General features: G+C 40.2%; 3 protein-coding genes across 4 annotated transcripts; 1 reads left to right on the top strand and 2 right to left on the bottom strand.

The window, feature by feature from the left end:
- Positions 1 to 5,257: 5,257 nt before the first annotated feature.
- LOC116324425 (GTPase IMAP family member 4-like) lies at positions 5,258 to 11,328 on the bottom strand. Of its 2 annotated transcripts, none has more exons than XM_039602196.1 (2): positions 11,198 to 11,328; positions 5,258 to 9,291 (listed from the first exon to the last, which is right to left on the bottom strand). In XM_039602196.1, exons 1-2 carry the CDS (start codon positions 11,202 to 11,204, stop codon positions 8,183 to 8,185), a joined length of 1,116 nt encoding a protein of 371 aa, XP_039458130.1. In that variant the 5' UTR covers positions 11,205 to 11,328; the 3' UTR covers positions 5,258 to 8,182. The 2 variants fall into 2 exon arrangements, with proteins under 2 accessions (XP_039458130.1, XP_039458129.1); XM_039602195.1 differs by having other exon boundaries at positions 11,189 to 11,325.
- An 857-nt stretch (positions 11,329 to 12,185) lies between these two features.
- On the top strand, positions 12,186 to 14,758 carry LOC116324423 (GTPase IMAP family member 9-like). The gene is made up of 2 exons (XM_031745010.2): positions 12,186 to 12,269; positions 12,766 to 14,758. The coding sequence occupies exons 1-2, from the start codon at positions 12,254 to 12,256 to the stop codon at positions 13,764 to 13,766; spliced, it is 1,017 nt and encodes a 338-aa protein (XP_031600870.2). The 5' UTR covers positions 12,186 to 12,253; the 3' UTR covers positions 13,767 to 14,758.
- A 3,262-nt stretch (positions 14,759 to 18,020) lies between these two features.
- Positions 18,021 to 21,548, bottom strand: LOC116332739 (GTPase IMAP family member 4-like). Its single transcript, XM_039602404.1, has 3 exons — positions 21,539 to 21,548; positions 19,945 to 20,875; positions 18,021 to 18,042 (listed from the first exon to the last, which is right to left on the bottom strand). The coding sequence occupies exons 1-3, from the start codon at positions 21,546 to 21,548 to the stop codon at positions 18,021 to 18,023; spliced, it is 963 nt and encodes a 320-aa protein (XP_039458338.1).
- Positions 21,549 to 24,067: the final 2,519 nt, after the last annotated feature.

Here is a 24,067-nt window from a genome sequence, read left to right on the forward strand (position 1 = left end):
ATTTTGCACAGGAATATGTTGTTGCCTTGCGATTTCCTTCCACTCCAAGCAGATAAGGAGGCAACTGTAACTAGTACTAAAACGAGGAAAAGACATTATAACAAACGGAAACAAACATGCATGACTCAGACACAAGTGGGGAGTGAGGAGGAGGAGGACACAGATGAGTTTTCTGATGCAGTTTTCACCTGGCCTTATCCTGAGCCTCAGTGTTCACCTACATTGGACCCCACAGCAGCAGAGTTTATGCCAATAAGGGACGGGGTGAGCCAGATGAGTTTCCTCACATGTCAGGAGACGACCAGGGGGCCCCAGCCAAACTGATGAGGGGAGATGGACAATATGGAACCAGAGGATGTGGCTATTGTGGGTGCAGGGAGGTGGACAGCAGCTCTGATGTCGAAGAGGCTTTGGAAACAGACCAGCCAAGTCCATACCCAAAGAGAGAAAGGAGGAGACCACAGACTTTGACCTATAGTAAACTTGGACAACCAAGTCTTGAAGAAAGAATAGTGGCCACCAAATGTGTAAATATTCAAGGTTACTGGCGACCTTGGTAAAAGGGGAAGATATAATGTTTACACTTTGTACCCCTATTTCAGATGGTAACAAATGTACCGGTACCTATATTGACTGAAATATTGTGACACATGGATTGCAGGCCGAACATGTGTATGAGTAAAGGGAAGATGCCTAGTGTTGAGATGAGATGTCGACAACATTAATGCCCTTACAGGAGAGTACAAATAGCATGGTAATTTGATAGATTGAATGTTGGACTAAAAAAAAAAAAAAAACTACTGATTATATCAGGAGTATACACATCTACAGTGCACGGTAGTTTGGGTAACTTTAAAAAAAAATGAGGTAATGTAACCTGGTAAATAGTCCATGCCATTCTATTGTTCTCTATGTATTGTTGATTGAAAGGTACATTTATGTCGGGACGACATTTCTCGAGTGGGGGAGAGTGTGAGAGATACAGATATTGACGGGGTCGGGTTATATTAAAAAGTATAAATTGTTATACTTTGTTCATTGGTTCAAAAGGTACCCCACACTTCTTTTTTTGCTTGTTTGTTCTTGTGTATTTTTCATTTGAACTGTTATTGTGTCAGAGCACTCATATTTACAAGACGGCATTGAACGCCTCATGGGTGTGTCAGGAAAACTCTTGTGTACGTATGTTCCTTGAAGGGGGTGTGAAGTCGTTCTTTTCCCACCGCAGCAAAGGGCTAGGAGTTGAAGAGGAGCTGCTGTATGTTTTTGTCATTTATCTGATTGTGAAATAAAGCACATGCAGTGAGAAAGCAACTCCCGGAGTCATCCCTGCCTTAAGGCTGCAACACAGGCTACGTTGTGCGTACTGTTGAGTCTCCGTCTTTTAGGTGCATATTAAACAAAATACCTGTGTGTGGCAAAAAAGCAGCACTGCCCGATCGAAAAACGTTTTCTACTTACTTAGATAAGTGTTATGCTGACATGGAAATGGAACTTAAAGGGACATTCGAGAGTTTGGAATATATTTCCACGACTGCTGACATTTGGACCAGCCATAACAAAAGTTTTCTCGGAATGACGGCACACTGGATTGATCCTTCTACTTTTGTACGAGGACATGCAGCGCTAGCATGTAAAAGAGTTCGAGGGAGACACACATATGATGTCATCGGCAATGAAATCGAGCAAGTACATTCGGCTTTTGGACTGAACTCTAAAGTGACAGCCACCGTGACAGACAACGGGTCCAATTTTATCAAAGCTTTTAGAATGTTCCAAAAATCAGACTCTGATGAGGAATCGGAAGAAGATGAAGAGGTGACATTTACTGATGTTGAGCAGACCCTCTCCACAGAATCTGAAGGACAGTTTTCTCTCCCTCCACACTTAAGGTGTGCATCACACACACTGAACTTAATTTTTCATGATGTTGAGAAATGGTTTCAAGCAAATGAGGCAAAATTCATCTACAGAAGTGCAACTTCAAAGTGTTCTGCAATGTGGACAAAAGCAAACCGTTCTTCTGTTGCTTCAGAGTTGGTAGATAATTTTTTCAAGAAAAAACTCATGGAATTCATTTCACAACGCCCTGTCCAGGATCACTGATATTCCCCTTGCTGAATTAAATACTGTCTGCACTCAGTTTGGAATCAAATGCTTCACTGATCGGGAGTATCTGTTCCTAAAGGAGTATTGTATCGTGTTGAAGCCACTCACTGTTGCACTAGACATATTGCAAGGAGAAGAGAACTGCTATTTTGGAATCCTTCTTCCAACTCTGGAGATTCTAATGTCCAGGACACTGGCACTGCAGGACGAGCTTAAGCTGACAGCATCCCTCTCTGATATCATTGTTAAGGTAATCTAATATGTATATATATGTGGCCTTACCCTAAAATAAATTTTTGTTTTATTTATCATGCTCTTATGTGAAGTGTCTGATGTATTTTTGTCTCATAGGCGATCAAGGTGCGCTTTTCCTCAATGATGGACAATAAAGAAGCTCTCCTGGCTGCAGTCACTTTGCCTAAATTTAAGTTACGCTGGATCAGAGAAGAAGAGAAAAAAGACATGGTTAGGGCAATGCTTACTACAGAGTTCCGTGGGTTGTCTCTTGAAGACCAACAACCTGCTCAAGATCACAAGAACCCTGCTAACTCCACTGATGACTTTTTTTCATTTGAGGAGGACGACTGTACCTACTCTGCTGAAACAGAGGTGATAGAATATTTGAAATCTGCTGGGTCTGAGCTGGGTGTTCTTAGCCAGTTTCCCAGGATTAAGGCCATTTCACTGAGGTACAACACAGCCACACCATCAAGCGCACCAGTCGAAAGGCTTTTTAGCCTCAGCAATCTTGTGCTTACACCCAGAAGGAACAGACTGTCAAGTGAACGCTTTGAGAGACTTACATTAATGAGATACAACAACTTTTTTTTAAAAACAACACAGCTAAGTAGTACAAAAAGGGTTTTGGAAAACATGAGTGCATACAGCATGCAGGAAATATGGTGCTCATTGGTTTGAGGAAGTTTCAGAGGAATTCTTTTTGTTAACCAAAGGTCAGAGTTAACTTCACTTTGTTGAAACACATGACATGATTACATACATTATGTATGAATATGTTACTCATTGCTTTGAAAATTTAAAAATTTTAATGTTTACAGCGTGAAATATGTCATGTTTAACATTTCTTAAGTTAAGCTTTTTTGTTATTCAGATATGTTGCAGAAAAATATTTTTGTTATTGAGGAATTGTGTTTCTTAGCTAAAGAAAGTTAATTTCCTTACTAAAAAATGTAATTATTAAAGAATGTTTTTTTATAGAATGTAATAAAGATGATTCAGGAAGCAAAAAGGCTAAACTATTTCATGTTGACTCGTATGTTTTTTAAAAAAATTATTTATTATTTAAAGAGTTTAATTTCTATTGTTTGTCCACTCAAGGTTTATAGGGATTTTAATAAGTATTTAGTTAAATTACTTATTGAGTAATTAAGTTACTTTTCAGACACAGTAATTAGATAAGTATTTTAAATACAATGTTGATTAAGTAATTAGTAATTAATTACTTTTTTAAAGTAACTTACCCAACACTGATAATAAATACAAATAATAAATGATTTGTAAAACAATGAGATACAGATTTGGATAGTTTTGTTAGGATGGGGTGAAGTAGAGAGGTGCAAGACTTTAACTGATGCTTAATTTCTTCCAGATCTTCAGAATTTACAGGTGAGAATGTGGACATTTAGCTTGTGGCAGTAATTTGATCAGAATGTGATGCAGTACTAGATGAATGACCATGAGAAGCTAAGATACTACTATTCAACCTGTAATCTTATATATTGTATTTTCATTTATTACATTAAAGTATAAAGTTACCCAGTGACACTGAGAAAGCAAGAAAAACACTCAGTTGAATTATGACAGTGACTCACAAATTTATTTTAAAGGAGACAACTAGGTTAGAAAAAGAAGGACCAATAATTACAATTCTAGAGGTCATGGCACAAAGTTCTGCGAGTCATACATGTGAAGGCAAAAGGCAACGCAAACAGCTCAGTCAAGGGGAAGGTAAAAGTTGGAACCAAGATGGATTCATTCACCAAGAAAGTGAAGAAAAGTAAATTTCACAAACAAAAACAACAAATTCCCAATAAGAGAAGTTATAAAGATACATACATACATACAGATATATCTAACTATAATATTATGAATGTCCCAAAAGCCCACAGTATGACTCTACTTCAACTAATAAATCACTAAGATAACATAAAAAGGAAATTCAATATGTCCACAGGATCTGCGGTGCGAAAATAGCTAGCTGCAAATGAAAAAAAGAGAAAGCTTCAAACCTTCAGAACACAGTTTGACAAATTTTACAATAACCTCACATAAAATCCCCCAAAATATTATGACTTTTGAACTTGTTGCTATCTGTGAGATCCTGCTAGGAAGTCTTGATATGCAGGGAAACTAAAAAAAAAGTTTTAAACAATGGTGCGATGATACAGAGGGGCAGTCACACGTTACTATATGAAAAGATCAAGACTAACCTGACAGTCATTTAATAATAATAATAATAATAATAACAATAATAATAATACATTTTATTTGAAAGAGCCTTTCAGAACACTCAACGACACTGTACATGGTAGAATAATAAAAGCAACATAAAAGCAAGCAGTTTACACAATCATAAAAGCATAAGACATAAAACAAATTTAAAATAGCAGAGTGGAGAGGTTATGTGGGATAAGCTATTTTGAACAATTGAGTTTTGAGTTGGGACTTAAAGAGAGAGAAGGAAGTGATATTTCTTAAATCAGGAGGTAGGGAATTCCAGAGTCGAGGAGCAGAGCAGCTGAAAGCCCTGCTCCCCATGGTGGCAAGACGAGGGGAGGGGACAGAGAGAGAAAGGGAAGAAGAAGATCTAAGACACCGAGATGGGGCGGTGATCTGAATGAGATCAGAGAGATATGGAGGAGAGAGATGATGAATAGCCTTAAATGTGTACAAGAGTATTTTGAAATTGATACGATATTTGACCCAGAGCCAATGAAGCTGCTGCAGGACAGGAGTGATGTGGTGGATAGAAGGGGTCCTGGTGATAATAGGAGCAGCAGAGTTCTGGACGCGTTGGAGCTTGTGGATGGATTTTTGAGTAAGACCAAAAAGAAGTGAATTACAATAATCAATCCGGGAAGTAACAAGGCTATGGACAAGAATGGCAGTGGCATGTGGGGTGAGAAAAGGACGGAGACGATTAATGTTGCGCAATTGAAAATATGCAGACCGAGTGACATTATTAATGTGTGAATTGAAAGATAGAGTACTGTCGAGGATGACACCCAAGCTTTTCACAGAGGAAGAAACAAAGACCGGCGAGTTATTGATAGTAACAGATTCTGGATAATGTTGATTTAGTGCCGACCAAGAGAAGCTCGGATTTATTACTATTGAGTTTGAGAAAATTAGAAGAGAACCATGAATTTAGTTCAGCTAAACAGAGGGTGAGGGAGGATGGGGGAAGAGCAGAATCAGGTTTAGTGGACAGATAAAGCTGGGTGTCATTGGCATAACAGTGAAACTGGATATTGTATTTACGGAAAATGTGTCCAAGCAGTAGAAGGTAGATAATGAAAAGAAGGGGCCTAAGGACAGATCCCTGGGGCAGGCCAGTGGTCAGAGGAAAGGGCTGAGAAGTAAAGGATTTGAGTTGAATAAACTGAGTGCGATCAGACAGGTATGATTTAAACCAGGCTAATGGAGTATGGGAGAGACCGATGGAGGCTAGCCTACTTAGAAGAATAGAGTGAGAAATAGTGTCAAAAGCAGCACTCAAATCGAGGAGAATAAGAATGGAAAGTAAACCGGAGTCAGCTGCCATAAGAAGATCATTGGTTACTTTTATAAGTGCTGTTTCAGTGCCATGGGAGGGGCGAAAACCAGACTGGAACTGTTCATACAGATTATTATTAGTTAAATGTGAGTGGAGTTGTGTGGCAGCTATTTTCTCAAGAATTTTTGAAAGGAATGGCAGATTGAAAATAGGCCAAAAATTCTCAAAATTATTGGGATCTAGACCAGTTTTTTCAATACTGGGGTGATGGCAGCAATTTTGAGGAAAGCAGGAACAGTTCCAGTGGTAAGTGAAGAATAGATGATAGCAGATATTAGGGGAAGCAAAGAAGGTAGACATGCCTTAACCAAAACTGTAGGAATGGGGTCTAGCTGACAAGTAGAAGGTTTTGACTTACAGATGAGATCTGAAATATCAGTAACAGAGGGGAGCTGGAAAGCAGAAAAACAGTATGATGGGAGAGGAATTACAAAGGAAGCGCTAAATGGAACATCGGAAACCAGGTCTTGGTGTATTTTGTGAATTTTCTCAATGAAAAATAACATTAGAGAATCACAGAAAGAAGACGAGTAAAGGTGAGCAGGTTAAAAATCTGGTGACCTGAAAGAAGAGTTGAACAGTGAAAACAGTATCTTGGTTGAGTCATCTTTTGAACAGATAATGGTGGAGTAGTAAGCAGATTTTGTTTGATTAATACACTCCTTATAATACATAATATGATTATTAAACATTTCCTTGTGGATATTCAGACCAGTTTTCTTATAAAGGCGTTCAAGTCATCATCCTTTTGCTTTCAGGAGCCTGAGTTCAGCTGTAAACCAGGGTGCTGACTGAGAGAATGATACAGATTTGGTTTTGAGTGGGGCAACAGAGTTTAGAATACTACTGAGACTAGAGTTATAATAGGAAACCAAGTCTTCTTGGGTGAGCAGGTTATGAAAATGCAAATGACTAGAGAAAGCAAGAGTATCAGGATTGATTTTCTTAATATTCCGAAAAGAAATGGTCTGAAGAGTCTTGGTTATAGAAAAAGTCATTTTGACATTGAAAGAAAGAAGCAAGTGGTCAGAAATTAGCAGTTCATCAGCTTTGCAGTTAAAAGGAGTAAGTCCAGAGCAACAAACTAGGTCCAAAGTATGGCCCTTAGTATGAGTAGGAAAGTTTATGTGTTGTTTAAAGCCAATACTATCAAGGCAGGATGAGAAATCTTTGGTGATCACTGTTATCCATATGAATATTAAAGTCTCCCAGGAGTATTATATTAGGGGAAACAGTAGCTATGTGAGTCAGCAGATCAACAAAGTCACTTATGAAGACAGAATTAGACTTTGGAGGGCGGTAAATAACAGCTATGACAGTTGGAACAGGTCCAGAGATTTGACAAACAACGGATTGAAAGGAACTGTAGACAGGTACAGACAACGGCGTGACTTTCCAGTTCTCGCGATAGATTACCGCGAGACCTCCACCACGGCCGGACTTACGAGGTTGGCAGGTGTAAACAAACCCTGGGGGAGTGGAGTCGTTGAGTGGCGAAAAGTCATTGGGCTGTTGCCACGTCTCAGTCAAACAGAAAAAGTCAAACATACGATCTGTGAGTAGATCCCGAACTAGATGACCCTTGCTCGTAAGCGAGCGGATGTTAAGGAGGCCAAAGTTGACATCGGTGCTGTCAGACTGGACAGAGGTAGTCGACCTGGGCAGGCTGGCTAAAACACTGTGGTCAGCACACTGTCGGAGTTCCGTGGAGGACAACGAGAAGTGGACCAGAGGGACTGTATTGGCTTAGAGTCGTCATGGTGAAAATGCCGACGAGAGCCCCGGTGAATGTACTTTCAGCGAGGGAGGAAGGCGATATCTGTGTGGAGATGAAACGCAGCCGGCGGTGGAGAAGCCAGGTGAAAGCGGAGACGGAGAAGCTCGTCAGCTGAGTATTGGTAAAGTCCAGCACTACGTCGGTAGACCAATGACATAAAAATCCAGACCTACACGAGCAAGACGCACATCCTGCTAGGCCACATCACGCACAGTCAGATAAGCCAAACAGTCAAGTGTACGGATCCGAGGGAGACAACGGCCAAAACAAACAGGCAGATAAACTAGACCCAAAATACTCAGGGACTTGCAAAATTCGCTAGATCGCCAGTAGTGTCAGTAGAAGACAAGAAGGTTTAAAATTTGTTAAGATGTATCAAAGAATATATAAGTAAAAGATAAAAGATCAATAGATAAAAAGATAAAAAGATACCGGTGAGTAGCGGCAGCAAGTCGCACCAGCGTTCACTCAACCGGAAGCCTTAAGATTTAATGCATGAATCACAAGTTAAAAGGAAATTTTAACATTTTCCCAATACCAGTTCCAAGTTTTTTAACTCCTCCAACCACTGCATGGCCAACATTGAGTATGGTTTCAGCAGGTACTGTCAGAAAAAACAATGGATTAAACTTCTCAGCTTCATCTCTGGCTTCATTTTCGTATCTGGACTGAATTTTGCGTCTTTCTTCATCCAGTTCTCTCTCACACTCCTCTTTTAATTTCTTCATCTCCCATTCTCTCTCCTCTCTCTCTCTCCTCCTCTCTGCCTCTCTCTCCTCCATCTCTCTCTTTCTCTCCTCATTCACCCTTTTCCTCTCCGTCTTCCTCTCCCTCTCCTCCTCTCTCTCCTTCCTCTCCCTCTCAGCCTGGAGTTGTTCGTTGTATTTCTGCATCTCTTTCTCATATCTTTCCTGTATTTCTCTCTCCATTTTCTCTTTTTCTTTCCGTATTTCTTCTTCTTTCTCTCTCAGGATGCGTTGTTTGTCCTCTTGAATCGCCCTCTCAGCCTCTTGGAACATCTCGTTGGTGTAGTGGCTTCCTCCGTTCTTCTGGACTATCTCTCTGATCTTCTGGATCAGCTCAGTGACCTGAGAGCGCTCCTTCAGTTTGTTGTTGAAGACGTGGTACTGACCATTACATCTGTCCACGAGTTCCTGCAGGTCTGGGCTTTCTTCTAAGAACTCTTCCATAGTGATGCCTTCAAGTTGGTCCCCATGGGTAAAGAGAACCATGCTGTATTTGTCTGCATCGTTGCCAAAGATTGTTTGAATCTTTTGCACCGTCTGTTTTTCCTCTTCAGTGTATCTGCCCAGTCTGACAACCACCAAGAAGATATGGGGTCCTGGAGAAGCATAGGAGATGCACTCGCATATATTTTTCTGAGTTTCCTCTTCATCAACCCTGGTATCAAAGAGGCCTGGGGTGTCAATGACAGCAACGCGATGTCCATCCACTTTAGCTTTTCCTTTGGAACACTCTTCAGTCATAGATTTGGCACTGAACTTGGATTCAAAGCACTCGCGGCCCAGAATAGTGTTTCCAGTAGCACTCTTTCCAATTCCAGTCTTCCCCACCATCACAATCCTGACCTCATCATTTGTGTAGAAATCTGTGTAGAAAGATCAGAAATAATACATGGCATGAAATAGGGCTGGGCGATATATCGAGTTTTTTAAAAATATCGATATATTTTTATACGAGATATAAGATGTGACAATATCCTTTATATCGATATAGTCTATGTTACGTTATAATTATACTTGTGGAGCTGCAAGTTTGCCTCTCTTTCGTCCACTTTTGTCTCTACGCAACGTTACTCGGCCTCGCCTCTCTCCTTCACTGAACACAACTCCCTCTCCTCCCCCATCGCTTCACCTGCAGGCAGCGACAAGATGGACACGAGTTACTGGGCATCGCCCCGTGCGTGGGGCTGGACGCTGTCAACGTGTTAACGAGCTAACCGCGCTAACGAGCTAACCACGCTAACGCTATGCAGCCCACAGGGGCTGCACAGCCTAAAATACTTTCATTTTCTCAAAAGTTGACTGCGCGCCTTATGTATGAATTCTGGTTGTGCTTGATGACCGCGAACCGATTTTATGTGATACACGGCGCTCAGCAATACGTCAACAAATGTTTTAGTTCGACTTTGGTAAGCTACGGAGCTGCACCGCTTGATGGATTGTCGGAACATTACGGCTACCGAGGAGCCTCGCGGAGTGATACGTACTGTGCTTCAACGTAATATTACCGTACTGTGTGTGTATAAGGACCATAAATGGCACCTGTTCAGAGACATGGTTACGAAGCGGATTTCAAACTCCAGGCTGTCAGTCACGCAGTAGAAGTTGGGAATAGAGCAGCTCTGAAATCTGTCTATGTTATTATGCTTAGCGTCTTTTAGTTTACATTTTGACTGCACAATTGTGAGCTCTTTGTTATGCACAAAAACATTGTTTTATTTTATTTATGGAGCATTATTATTTAATAAATGCTCATAATTTGAGTAATGTTTTCATGTACATCTACGCTGTATGTTAATAAAAGTGCCTGTGTGACATCTGGGACACAGCTTTGACTAAGAACTCTCTGTTTGTTCTTACTTTATGGCTTTAAAAAATATATCGAGATATATATCTTATATCGCCATCCAGCTAAAAAATATCGAGATATGAATTTTGGGTCATATCGCCCAGCCCTAGCATGAAATACATTGTACTTATTATACATATACCTGATCATGCACCAGGTTTGGGGTTAGTATTTTTATCATGTACCTGTAACCCAAGATGTGTTACAAATGTTCTGGTAGATGGTAAAAAGTTAATTCAACATCTACAGAGATGGGTCAAGTATTCTGCTATTGATCTTGTGAAATCATAGTCATCCTCAGTAATGACCCTAACACTCAGATAATGCAATTAATCCTGATTTTTATTTCTTTTCTGTTACATATAATCACTAATTGCTTGTAAATACTGCACTTATGAACCGTGTAACTATAATATTACAGTGGATAACATATTTAATAGCAGGAATCTTAACTATGGACATTCAAAACTTATGAACTCTCTTCTGCATCTCAGAGCTAAATTCACAAACTGCTGTCTCAGAGACTTGGTTTAAATAAGGAGAGGTTGACATGGTTAGAAAGGAGCACTATGGACAATAGTAATGACCAAAGGAGAACAGTGAGTCTTTGCATTCCTATTGTCCATTATTATTGCTATTATTATTGAATACATATCTATAGCTAATGAGCATGTAGGTAGGTTGTGCATAATTTAGGTTTTATTTTTTATTCATTTTTGCACAATGGGGTAGGTCTTGATAAACATTAAGCTTCTACCTACTCCCTTTCAGACTTAAAACATTTATTTACACCATCACAGGTCTGTGTCTAATACTAACCTCATTGATCTTGTTTCTGTCTTTCTATCTTAGTTTTAAATTCATCCATGATCACTGTTGTAACACTAGAAAACATGACTAACATGATGACTTACCGAACTCACCAGCCATGTTTGGGTTGTAATTGCTTTTGTCGATGTCCAGGCTAAACAGTGTTGTGTGGCTACCTGAATTGGAGTAAGAAGTGAAAGGCAGAGAGTGTGCCGCACCTTTTTCAACAGGCAGTATGAGCCAAACCACACCTACAACTGACTGTACTGAACATAGAGTGAAATGAAACTAAAGTTTTGCCGCTTATTTCCGTTACAAGAGGATTTTTCTAAAACCAGAAATGGACTCACATGTATTCAAAACTCTGCATCTGTCTGCAGATGCAGAGTTTAAAAAAATCTTTTTTTTGCTGACTACTTTTCATTAAAATTAATTTTTATTTTTTATTAAAAATATTTTGAGATTATAAGATAACATTTTGCAAGAGTTGATGTAAATGAATGATGCCAGGTCTTGTACATTACAAATAGAAAGGAAATTATACAGTTTATTAATAAAAAATACTCAAGGTTTTGCAGCTTGAGGACATATCAGTGTGAACACATTTTAATATATCCTGTTGCACTGACATTTTCTATAAGAAGCAGCACTTGTTATACATAGTGAAAGCATCTAGCAGGACTAGTCAGACTGAAACTGGAAACATCACTCTAGCACATCAGTGCTTTGAATCAAAGTGAAGTGCTAAGACTATGACTGTAGCCTGTTCTAGAGGCAAAGCCATATGCCTGTCTGATACCAGGCCTTCCTTGGATAAAATCACAAAGGTGTATTCCTGTGTATCTCCTAGGACCCCAGATCTTCTTGTATGTTCTCAGAGGGGGCAGATACACTACATGTGGTTAAGAGAAATGCACATGTTGCAAAGAATTCAAGAAACCAACATGGTTATCCGGTTTTATACAAAAAACCCTTGTAACTAAATAATACCACAAAACTTTAGTTTCACTTTCTCTCTGTGTCCAAAGCAGTTATTTGTGGCTGTGGATTGGTTGATATTTTCTGTTAAAGGAGGTGCAGCACAGTCTCTGACTTTCACTTTTGACTCCACACACCAGAGGAAGTATCTACACGACACTATTTAGGAAAGGAACAACTTCAACCCAAGCATGGACAGCAGGCTTGGTAAGTCTCCATGTTAGTGGTGTTTTTTAGTGTTACAACAGTGATCATGGATGAATTTAAAATAGTTTTATGCAGTCTCTCCAGAGAAAGTCTTTTATAGAAAGCAGGTATAGTTTTGAAATTACTTTTAGCCCTCTAATCCTAGCTTCAAACTCTAATCCTAACCCTATTATTTAGGATTTTTTTTAATGTATGTGAGTTAAATTAAAATAACAATTAAAATAATAGTTAATAGAGTGCATATTGTGATGACACAGAGTTATAGTTATCACTGACGGTGACTATAACCTCAGAGGATGATAGCAGAATAGTTACTTGTGACCCATGTCTAAACACGTTGAATTCACTTTTGATCATCTACCAGAACATTCGTAACACATCTTCTTGGGTACTTGTTAAAGACAAGGACGTTGTTAGAATCTAGAAGAATCGATCCCTAAACTTGGTTAATGTTCAGAAGTTCAATGTTCAGATTATTTCTGATCTTTCTACACAGATTCTGGCAGGCCAAATGATGATGAGGTCAGGATTGTGATAGTGGGGAAGACTGGAACTGGAAAGAGTGCTACTGGAAACACTATTCTGGGTCGTGAATGCTTTGAGTCCAGATTCAGTGCCGTGTCTATGACTGAAGAGTGTTCAAAAGGCAAAGTTAAAGTGGATGGGCAGCAGATTGCTGTCATTGACACCCCGGGGCTGTTTGATACCAGGTTCGATAAGGAGAGAACTACTAAAAATATATGCCAGTGCATCTCCTATGCTTCTCCAGGGCCCCATATCTTCTTGGTGGTCGTCAGACTGGGCAGATACACTGAAGAGGAAAAACAGACGGTGCAAAATATTCAAAAAATCTTTGGCCACGCAGCAGACAAATACAGCATGGTTCTCTTTACCCATGGGGACCAACTTGAAGGCACCACTATGGAAGAGTTCTTAGAAGAAAGCCCAGACCTGCAGGAACTCGTGGCCAGATGTAATGGTCAGTACCACGTCTTCAATAATAAACTGAAGGAGCACTCTCAGGTCACTGAGCTGATCCAGAAGATCAGAGAGATAGTCCAGAAGAACGGAGGAAGTCACTACACCAACGAGATGTTCCAAGAGGCTGAGAGGGCGATTGAAGAGGAGAAACAACGCATCCTGAGAGAGAAAGAAGAAGAAATACGAGAAAAAATTGAAAAAATGGAGAGAGAAATACAGGAAAGATATAAGAAACAGATGCAGAAATACAACGAACAACTCCAGGCTGAGAGAGAGACGGAGAGGGAGGAGAGAGAATGGGAGATGAAGAAATTAAAGGAGAAGTGTGAGAGAGAACTGGAGGAAGAAAGACACAAGATTCAGTCCTGGTGTCAAAATGAGGCCAGAGATGAAGCTGAGGAGTTTAATCCATTATATCATCTGATACGAATCGGAGACGTAGTTGCCGATGCTGGCAGGAGGATTTTTGAAGAAATCAAACAACTGGAAAGGGCAATTTTTAGCCTGTTCAAATAAAAACATGAACATCACAGAAGTGTTGGTAGTAGAGTAGTATAGTATAGTCTCACACTGCCATCTACTGTTCTTTTATATTTTTTAATGCAAGATCTTAGTTCAACACAGGTTAAAAATGTGTATTAGTAACATTAAATAAAGAAACACACAATGTTTGATTATCAGTGACTTCTGTTTTCCGTTTAGAAATTCAATTTGAACTAATGCTCTTGTTTATTTGTTTTCTGCATATAAATATTAACTACAATGCAGAAAACAAATAACCAGATTTTATTGTAATCTTTCTATCATTGATTTAGTTTTCACTTTGTCAACAAGGTATTTTCTTTTAATGGATTTTGTTGCTGAGTTATGTTTAAATGCTGAGCTGAACTTGAAGTAAAGATATGATGATAAAATTAAACCCCAGAAAGTTGATTCTGTTCATCTGAACGTAGTGTTTTCACTGGGAGAAACATTTCGTCACTCATCCAAGTGACTTCTTCATTCTCACACGAATGCAGATTTCCCCAAATGAAACTAGCACCTCTGTGAAATTAAAGTAAACCTTTTTGTGAAGCAAAACATTTCTGTCCACTTGGAGTCTAACACTGAATAAACTCTGGACACCCTGAATCAGTCAAATTTATATTGAATGCTTTTCTTTTCCGTCTCACTGTAAGCTACTGTGTGTTTTAGCCAGTTTTACAGCTTTCTTCGTTTTCTTTGTTTGGTTTTGCAACAGTATCTGTTTTTGTGTGGATAGCCAGTATGTATTCTATAATGCAAATTTTTACAAAGTTTCTAATTTCAATGATCTGTTGAAACCAAACTTGAGGAAAAAATGATCAGTAATAATTTAATAAATAATCTTGGACTGACTATGAAGAAAGTTGTATCTTTGTTTTAGAGGGACAAAGGTGAAGAAGTGGTGTTTTTTACTGTACTTTATGACACTTTACTCATTTTTGTTGTTTCCAATTGATGGTGCTCTGCTCTGTATTCCACTTCAATTGTTCACATGCCAAATTTTCACTGCACTTCAAGCTTCAAACCCTATAAATACAGTTAGTTTGTATGTGATTTTAAGTGTATATATAAAAATAGAAATAGAAAAAAATAGAAATTGTTTATTGGCATCAATTTTTGGATCCAATGACATTGAATGAAATGGAGGTCCTGAAGAGTTGCACTGAAAGTATCCTCACCTGTCACAAACTATACGCACTGGAAGCGATTGTTGGCATTTTTTTGTTGTTGTTGTTGTTATTTTAGGCCATTTCGTGCAGAGGCAGTAGCAGCAGGTTTTTGCTTTTGTGTTAAGCAAAGCGAAGCACTATGCCGTTTTTCAAATCACTAAGTGTTCCCAGTCTCATAGGCACTCAAGTATGTCAGTGTGAACAAGACGGCCCTGTCACTTACCAGCATCACTGCTCAGGTACATTTTGTGTAATGCATCAAGAAAACAAACTATCATTGATGAAGTCATGGTACTATCTTTCTGTCTTGTAAAATATCATGCACAAATGTCCACACTAACTTTTCCATTTTTAATGGGGACACAGTAGCTATGACATTAAGGGAACAGAGGTTCTCAAATACATTATATTTTACTGGAAAATGAAGTACTTACCTCTCAGATGATTTTCAAATTCATACCCTCAGTGCATCTACTAAGAGGTTGAGAGGTAGCACTGGCTGCTGCCAGTATTTTTCATTTTGTGGTTGTTATGTTCAGGTCTGGTCCTTTACATTAATTTTCTAAATGTTTCTAAAATTGTTGCAGTGTCATATCACTTGCACAACCATCATCAACCATCATCAACCATCATTTTCATGGATTTGTTGTCATTGGTGTTGTGTTGTGAAAATGTGACAAAACTGCTGTTTTTCAGACCACATGTAGCTGTACTCATGTGTCAGGTTTAAGTAGTACAATTACTTTTTATGTCTGCTTTCTAAATTTTTTGAACTGGTCATCACTTACACTTTCATTACATACTTTGAGTTTGTAAATATTCAGATAGCATAATTGGAATACATTGTATCCAATTCATGGCAGCAAAGGGTGTTAGTCCATCCCAGCAGCCACAAGGAGACAAAGGCAGGGTACACCCTCAGCAGGCTGCCAATTTATCACAACGAGATTTATCACAATATATATATGTCACGTAAAACCAACTACAATGCTTAAATAATTTTTATTTAAAACATCTAAAAGCTTTCTTTCCAAACCTGAGCTGTTTCAGATGCTTTTTGAAATTCTGAGCTCTCTGATCTCAGTGTAAGCTGTCTGTGCCCTCAGTGGAGCTGCCTTTTGAAAGTACTTCTACTTCTTGTCTTCCCCTAATGTTGACCACCTGTCCAAGAGTACTGAAGATCTGAAGTCACACATCCCGGTGACAACAGCATGCCCACCCCAGATAACAGAGGCCCGTGATTCAGTCCTGACACCGGGGTCTTGTGTCCCTTGAGTTAAGTTTTTGTCACTCTCTGCGTCGCCTTCCTCTGGTGCTAATTTCGTTTTATTAAGTAGTAGTGTGATTACTGCACATGTGAGAGACACAGGGAAAATGCAGGGCTGTAGAGAGCTGTTGATAATATTTACTAAATGACTTGCAAAACAATGAGAAACAGATTTGGATAGTTTTGTTATGATGGGGTGAAGTAGAGAGGTGCAAGGCTTTAACTGATGCTTAATTTCTTCCAGATCTTTAAAATCTACAGGTGAGAATGTGGACATTTAGCTTGTGGCAGTAATTTGATCAGAATGTGATGCAGTAGATAAATAACCATGAGAAGCTAAGATACTACTATTCAACCTGTCATTTTATATTTTTTATTTTCATTTATTACATTAAAGTATAAAGTTAACCAGCGACACTGAGAAAGCAAGAACAACACTCAGTTGAATTATGACAGTGACTCAGAAATTTATTTTAAAGGAGACAACTAGGTTAGAAAAAGAAGGACCAATACTTACAGTTCTAGAGGTCATGACACAAAGTCCACAAATCTAAGTTTGTTGTCAGGCTGCGAGTCATACATGTGAAGGCAAAAGGCAACGCAAACAGCTCAGTCAAGGGGAAGGTAAAAGTTGGAACACAGATGGATTCATTCACCAAGAAAGTGAAGAAAAGTAAATCTCACAAACAAAAGAAAAACATCACTGCCAACAAGAGAAGTTACAAAGAGCTCCCACTATCAGTTTCTTAACTGCTTATCTATTGGAGCCTATGTGTTTAACCACTGTTATAGAGTGAGAGGGTACATCCTGCTCATACTGAAAGTCCGTCACCCAAAATAATAATATGGTCTCATATCCACACCTACATCAGTCATTTCACATAAAACATAAATGTGTTTGGAAAAATGTTAAACATATACAGATATCTCTAACTATAATATTACCATGACTGAATACTATGAATGTCCCAAAAGCCCACAGTATGACTCTACTTCAACTAATAAATCACTAAGATTGTCACGGTCCCCGTGCCTCACCAGCTGATTCCGCGTTAGGCAACATGTGTTTGTTTTTGTTCTCTCTCTCTCCCTCTCCCTCCTTCCCCTGCCGCGGCGGTGCTCACTGCGGGCTCCGCCCCTGGGCCACGCACCTGTGCTCATCATCACACCTGTCACTGTTTACTGCAATCAGAAGGGCCTTTTAAGATGGCAGGCCTACACCACTCGTCGCTGGAACGTTGAGCCACCCGTGTTAGTGCTTCAGCAATCTGCCTAAGTCTGTGAGTTTCCCTGTGATCTAGAGCTAACTGGATTTTTCTGTGTGTGCGTGCGTAGATTCCCCCCGGACCCGTCCCTGTACCCCCGAGTGAGCGAGAGGAGCGACTGGAGGAAAAGGAGTGGGATTGTTGGCTGAGAGAGCGGAGTGTGGTTTTGGACCCTTTCCCTTCCCCTCGCACCCTGGAGCCCCGGACCCCTTCCCCGAGCACCTTGTATATATATATTCACCTGGTGACACCACTGTAAATAAACGCACTATCAGTTTCTGCAAAGGTCTCCTGGGGCCTGTTCTTCGTACCTCGCTTACTACATCCAAGATCAAATGACACATCCAAGATCAAATCATCGCGCTAACTTTGAGCTCGCTAATCCGGTTCTCCGAACGCACCTGTTGTTGACGATTAGTATAGCTGGATGAAGTAATCTGAGATCACTGGGTGGCTTAAAAGGGGCTACGCATCGATAGTAGAAACATTGATCGGCAACCCTGTGATTGGTCGGCGAAGATGTCGAAGGAGCGCGCGCAGTATCTCACGGCAGCAGAGCAAGAACTCTTGATTGAGGGATATCAGGAGTTTCAGAGTTTAATTAAAACGCAGGGGAACACTGCAAAGGCTGCAAAAGCAAGGAGAGAGGGCTGGCAGAAAGTTGCTGACAAATTAAACTCGTAAGTGATCCGTGATATTACATTATATCATGTGATATTATATTATACCACAGTATATTATATTACATCATATCCTCTTTCACATTAGAGCCACAACAGGACCCACTAGAACATGGGAAAAAGTAAAAGTGTAATATAAGAATATTCTACAGAATGGTAATATTTATCACTTATATTGCTTTTAGTCTATGACAAGAGACCCTGGAATAATCTGTTTGTTTATAACAGCAACCAAGAAAAGGGCAGAGCAAATAAAGACAGGTGGTGGTCCTGCACCCCTCGTCACACCCCTTTTGTACTGTGACATATATTGACATTGTGGGTTTTATGTGTGTAGTTTGAATAACACTCCATCACTTTTACCTGTTCCCATGCAAGGAGTGACTGAAGCATGCACAGTAAGTCGGGAGTAAGTATATACAGTACAGTAAGTATATATATATAGAGAGAGAGAGAGAGAGAGAGAGAGAGAGAGAGAGAGAGAGGGGGGGAGGAAGAAAGTAAATAATACCCTCACGGGAGAATCGATATCTCTCTATGAGCACACCGTCGCGCTGAGCTAAAGGATCCTGTCTATCCCGCAATATACGCTAAATTCTGTAAACTCTCCTTATCAATCTTGCACCTTCCTTGCTCGCGTACAAACGGACAGGACATGGCTGCGACAGACTTCCCAAATCCACCTTCGCTTTTATAGCCGTGGTCTCTCATCTTGATTGCACGTAGTAATTTACTATTACTACTCTAAAATATGAATTACATCTGACATGATCTACTACATGTAATAGAATGGTTAATAGTACATTTCCCTTTTTTCGAAATGACCTGTATGTATCTGTATGCAATCAATAAAAGAATCAAATACATTATCTTTAGTTACATTGCTAATATTTATTTATGGTAAAACAGTGGCGAAATATCGCTCTTGCTTTCATATAACTGCAGCGGACATACCTGAGTGGCCGCGATCTAATCCTGTTTACATAAAGTAAACCTGCTCCCGAGCAGGCTTACTCTTACGGATCTGTTGCTATGACAGCAAGTCCCAGATGAGCTTCGGAGAACCGAACGATCCAAGATCACGCGAAATCGTCAACATTCAAATCCGGCTATCTTACTTAGCGAGGTACGAAGAACAGGCCCCTGGTCTGCGCCTGAGTCCGTTTACAAAACCGTGTCAAAGATAACATAAGAAGGAAATTCAATATGTCCACAGGATCTGCTGTGTGAAAACAGCGAGCTGTAAATGAAAAGAAAAAGAAAAAAACCTCAAAACTACAGAAAGACGATTGACAAATTTTATAGGAACCTCACATATAATCCCCAAAATATTACGACTTTTGAACTTGTTGCTATTTGTAACATCATGTTAGGAAGTCCAGACATGCAGGGGAACTCTAAGAAAAAGTTTAAAACAATGGTGCGATGATACAGAGCGGCAGTCATGAGTTTCTGTATGAAAAGATCCCGACTGTCATTCAATGCTTGAGTCAAAATGTAAAAGTGGTTTTTAACATCTTCCCAAGTTTTTTAACTCCTCCAACCACTGCATGGCCAACATTAAGTATGGTTTCAGCAGGTACTGTCAGAAAAAATAATGGATTAAACTCCTCAGCTTCATCTCTGGCTTCATTTTCATATCTGGACTGAATCTTGCGTCTTTCTTTCTTCAGTTCTCTCTCACACTTCTCCTTTAACTTCTTCATCTCCCATTCTCTCTCCTCTCTCTCTCGCTTCCTCTCTGCCTCTCTCTCTTCCCTCTCCCTCTTCCTCTCCTCCTCTCTCTCCTTCCTCTCCCTCTCTCTCTCAGCCTGGAGTTGTTCATTGTACTTCTGCATCTCTTTCTCATATCTTTCCTGTATTTCTCTCTCACACTTCTCCTTTAACTTGTTCATTTCCTGTTCTCTCTCCTCTCTCTCTCTCTTCCTCTCCTCCTCTCTCTCCTTCCTCTCCCTCTCTCTCTCAGCCTGGAGTTGTTCGTTGTATTTCTGCATCTCTTTCTCATATCTTTCCCGTATTTCTCTCTCCATTTTCTCTTTTTCTTTCTGTATTTTTTTTTCTTCTGTCTCTCTCAGGATGCGTTGTTTTTCCTCTTCAATCACCCTCTCAGCCTCTTGGAACATCTCGTTGGTGTAGTGGCTTCCGCCGTTCTTCTGGACTATCTCTCTGATCTTCTGGAGCAGCTCAGTGACCTGAGAGCGCTCCTTCAGTTTATTATTGAAGACGTGGTACTGACCATTACATCTGTCCACGAGTTCCTGCAGGTCTGGGCTTCCTCCTAAGAACTCTCCAATAGTGGTGCCTCCAAGTAGGTCTCCATGGGTAAAGAGAACCATGCTGTATTTATCTGCACCAGTGCCATAGATATTTTGAATGTTTTGCACCATGTGTTTTTCCTCTTCAGTGAATCTGCCCAGTCTGATGACCACCAAGAAGATATGGGGTCCTGGAGAAGCATAGGAGATACACTGGCATATATTTTTCTGAGTTTCCTCTTCATCAACCCTGGTATCAAACAGCCCCGGGGTGTCAATGACAGCAATGCGATGTCCAGCCACTTCGGCTTTTCCTTTGGAAGTTTCTACAGTCATAGACACGGCACTGAACTTGGATTCAAAGCACCCACGACCTAGAATGGTGTTTCCAGTAGCACTCTTTCCAATTCCAGTCTTCCCCACCAACACAATCCTGACCTCATCATCATTTGTCTTTCCAGAATCTGTGTAGAAAGATCAGAAAGAATACATGGCAGGAAATACGTTGTACGTATTATACATTTACCTGATCATGCACCGGGTTTGGGGTTAGTATTTTAGGTTACAAATGTTCTGGTAGATGGTCAAAAGTTAATTCAACATCTACAGAGATGGGTCACAAGTATCTATTCTGTTGTTGATCCTGTGAAATCATAGTCATCCTCAGCAATGACCCTAACACTCTGCTATCAGGAAATGCAATTAATCCTTTTTTTCTTTCTTTCTGTTTACATATAATCACGAATGGCTTGTAAATATCACACTTATGAACCGTGTAACTATATTGTTACAGTGGATAACATATTTAATAGCAGGAATCTTAATGGACATTCAAAAGTTATGACCTCTCTTCCACATCTCAGAGCTAAATTCACAAACTGCTGTCTCAGAGACTTGGTTTAAATAAAGAGCAGGTTGACATGGTTAGAAAGGACCTCTATGGACAGTAGTAATGACCACAGGAGAACAGTGAGTCCTTGTCTTTGCATTTCTATTGGCCATTATTATTGCTTGTTATTATTGTTAGCTAACGAAAATGTAGGCAGGTTGTGCAAAATTTAGTTTTTATTTTTTGTTCATTTTTGCATAATGGGGTAGGTCTTGAAAAACATTAAGCTTCTACCTACTCTCTTTCATACTTAAAACCTTTATTTAAACTAGAGCTGGGCGATATAAGATTTTTTCATATCACGATATGCTTTTTTCATTTCAGGCGATAACGATATATATCACGATATAAGTCAAATAACTATATATGTAAGATTTAAATGTGATGTTGCTCACAAATAAAATGTGAAATAATCAGCAGCTTGTTTTGATTTAAATATTCATTTTCCATAATAAGTTCAACAGGGCAGATGTACTTAAAATGAGGCTTCAGTTTTATGGTAAAAATGGTAAATGGCCTGCATTTGTATAGCGCTTTACTCAGTCCCTAAGGACCCCAAAGCGCTTTACACTACATTCAGTCATTCACCCATTCATGCACACATTCACACACTGGCAATGGCAAGCTACGGTGTAGCCACAGCTGCCCTGGGGCGCACTGACAGAGGCGAGGCTGCCGGACACTGGCGCCACCGGGCCCTCTGACCACCACCAGTTTTATGCAAAATAAAGGCAAATATTACAATCTACACAAAAGGCAGCCGCTAAAGCGTTTAAGTTTCAAAATAGAACAAACAAAACAGACTACTAAATTGTCAGTTCCACTTAGAAACAAAATATTAATTCTAAAAATAAATCTTAGTTTATTTTACAGAAAAAGAGACAAAATTGACCAACTTACATAATATTGCTTTGGAAGCGCTGTCTGAGAGAAATGTTTATGTCCAGGGAGTTGGTAACGAGGATCCATTACCTTAATTAACTGCTTGAATCCTTCATTTTCGACCGTGTTTATTGGTAGCATGTCTTTAGCAAGACAGTAAGCTATGGCATTCGTTATGTTGCTATGGCTCTTACCTTTTTGTCATATGGTAAGACGCTGGCGGCCGCCGACTCAATTGACTGTTGCTGCTTCACAGGGATTCCCCTGGTTGTTTTCGATGACGAATTAGCGCTTTCAGTCAGAGATTGAGCGTGCTCCAGTGGGTGGCACTGCTTCAGGTGATAAAAAAGGTTTGTTGTATTTCCAGCAGAGGTGTGGACTCGAGTCAGACTCGAGTCATTAATTTTATGACTTGAGACTTGACTTGAAAAAAGGTTGTAAGACTTGTGACTTGACTTGGACTTTTACACCAGTGACTTGGGACTTGAATTGGACTTGAACCTGTTTACTTGAAAAGACTTGATATTTTACCCAAATCTAAAATTTAACATACATATTATATAAAAAGTGCGGACCATTAATTCACTTTATTCATTCATTCATTCTTACCACACTCCGTATGTATGTGAGCGTGGGCTGTAGCACAGCCAATCAAATTAACCAGATTTGAAAAAAACAAGAACAAAAACGCTCGAGCCAAAAATGCTTCCAAGAGTAATTTCTTTCGGGTACATAAACTACGAAGTAGTCAACAAAAAACGAAATGCAATATGCAAAACATGCAAGAAGTGTTAGGATCCCTGGGTCATCGACCCAGTTGTTTGTTTTGGTCTTTTGAGTTTATTTCATTATATTCTAGTTTTGTTTTTTGGGTTTTTGGATTATTCTTAGTTTAGGTTCTCTGGGTGGGTTCAGTTAGAGTTTTAGTGTTATGGTTTTCTGTCTGTGATTCTGAGTTGTTGTCTCCCCTGTTTGCTGTATCCCCACGTCCACTCAGTGTCTGTGTCTGCCCTGGTCCCACGTCTCTGTTTCCTCTGTAGTGCTTGCCTGTGAGTCTGTGTCTGTAAGTTCAGCCTGTGTTACTTCCTGTTTTACTTTGAAGGTCCGGGTCTTATGTGAATGTGTCCTGCTTTGCTTCCTTGTCTCGTTAGTTCTGATTTCTCCCAGCTGTGTCCTCCTTCTGTGTCTCATTCCCCTCGTTACTTCCCAGTGTACTTAAACCCTGTGTTTCTTTGAGTCAGTGTCGCGTCGTCCCTCATGCTGTGTGTATCTCCCTGTGGCTCCCTGTGTGTGTTTTGTTAGTTTCTTCTCAGTTTAGGTTTTGTAGATATTCTTTGTTCAGCAATAAAGCTGTTTTGAGTTCATGACTGTCTCCGGAGTCTGCACCTTGGGTCCTATTCCTGTCTGCACACAGCCGTAACATGACAGAACGACGCGACCAGAACATGGACCCAGCAGACTCCATATGGTATCGGCGACCCGCAGTTTCTGCCTTTCTCAGGGAGAGCGTGAGGCAGGAGGCTAAGCATGCCCAGGAGCTCCAGTCACCCTTCTATGGGTCTCGTTTGGCTTTCGGAGGGCCCCGCAGCCTCCAAACCGCCATGGCTACGGCCGAGCCGGCACCTATGCCTCGGAAGATCAGATTGAGCACGTGCTCATTCTCTCCGGTCGCTACACCTCCGCCTCCACCCCCGGATTTCCAGTCCGACAAGAGGGTTAAACGGCAAAGGAAGAAGGATTATGTGACGCCGGACGTTAGACTCACTCCACTGCAGTCCTTCGCTCTGTTTTTGGGTCTGCAGCGTTCTGAGCTTCATAAACTCTCTGATTCCTCATTGCAGCCCGGTTCGTTGGAGGATTTGCAGCCCAGTTTGCCACCTCCCAC

Source organism: Oreochromis aureus, linkage group 18 (assembly GCF_013358895.1).
Source record: "Oreochromis aureus strain Israel breed Guangdong linkage group 18, ZZ_aureus, whole genome shotgun sequence".
Taxonomy (NCBI): domain Eukaryota; kingdom Metazoa; phylum Chordata; class Actinopteri; order Cichliformes; family Cichlidae; genus Oreochromis; species Oreochromis aureus.

What these genes read in the sequence shown, in the direction of transcription:
- LOC116332739 (XM_039602404.1), bottom strand. An exon ending in GAGAGAGAGAGGGAGAGGAA is followed by an intron (nt 18,043 to 19,944) that starts GGAGAGAGAGGA and finishes CCCTCAATCAAG; the next exon opens with AGTTCTTGCTCTGCTGCCGT.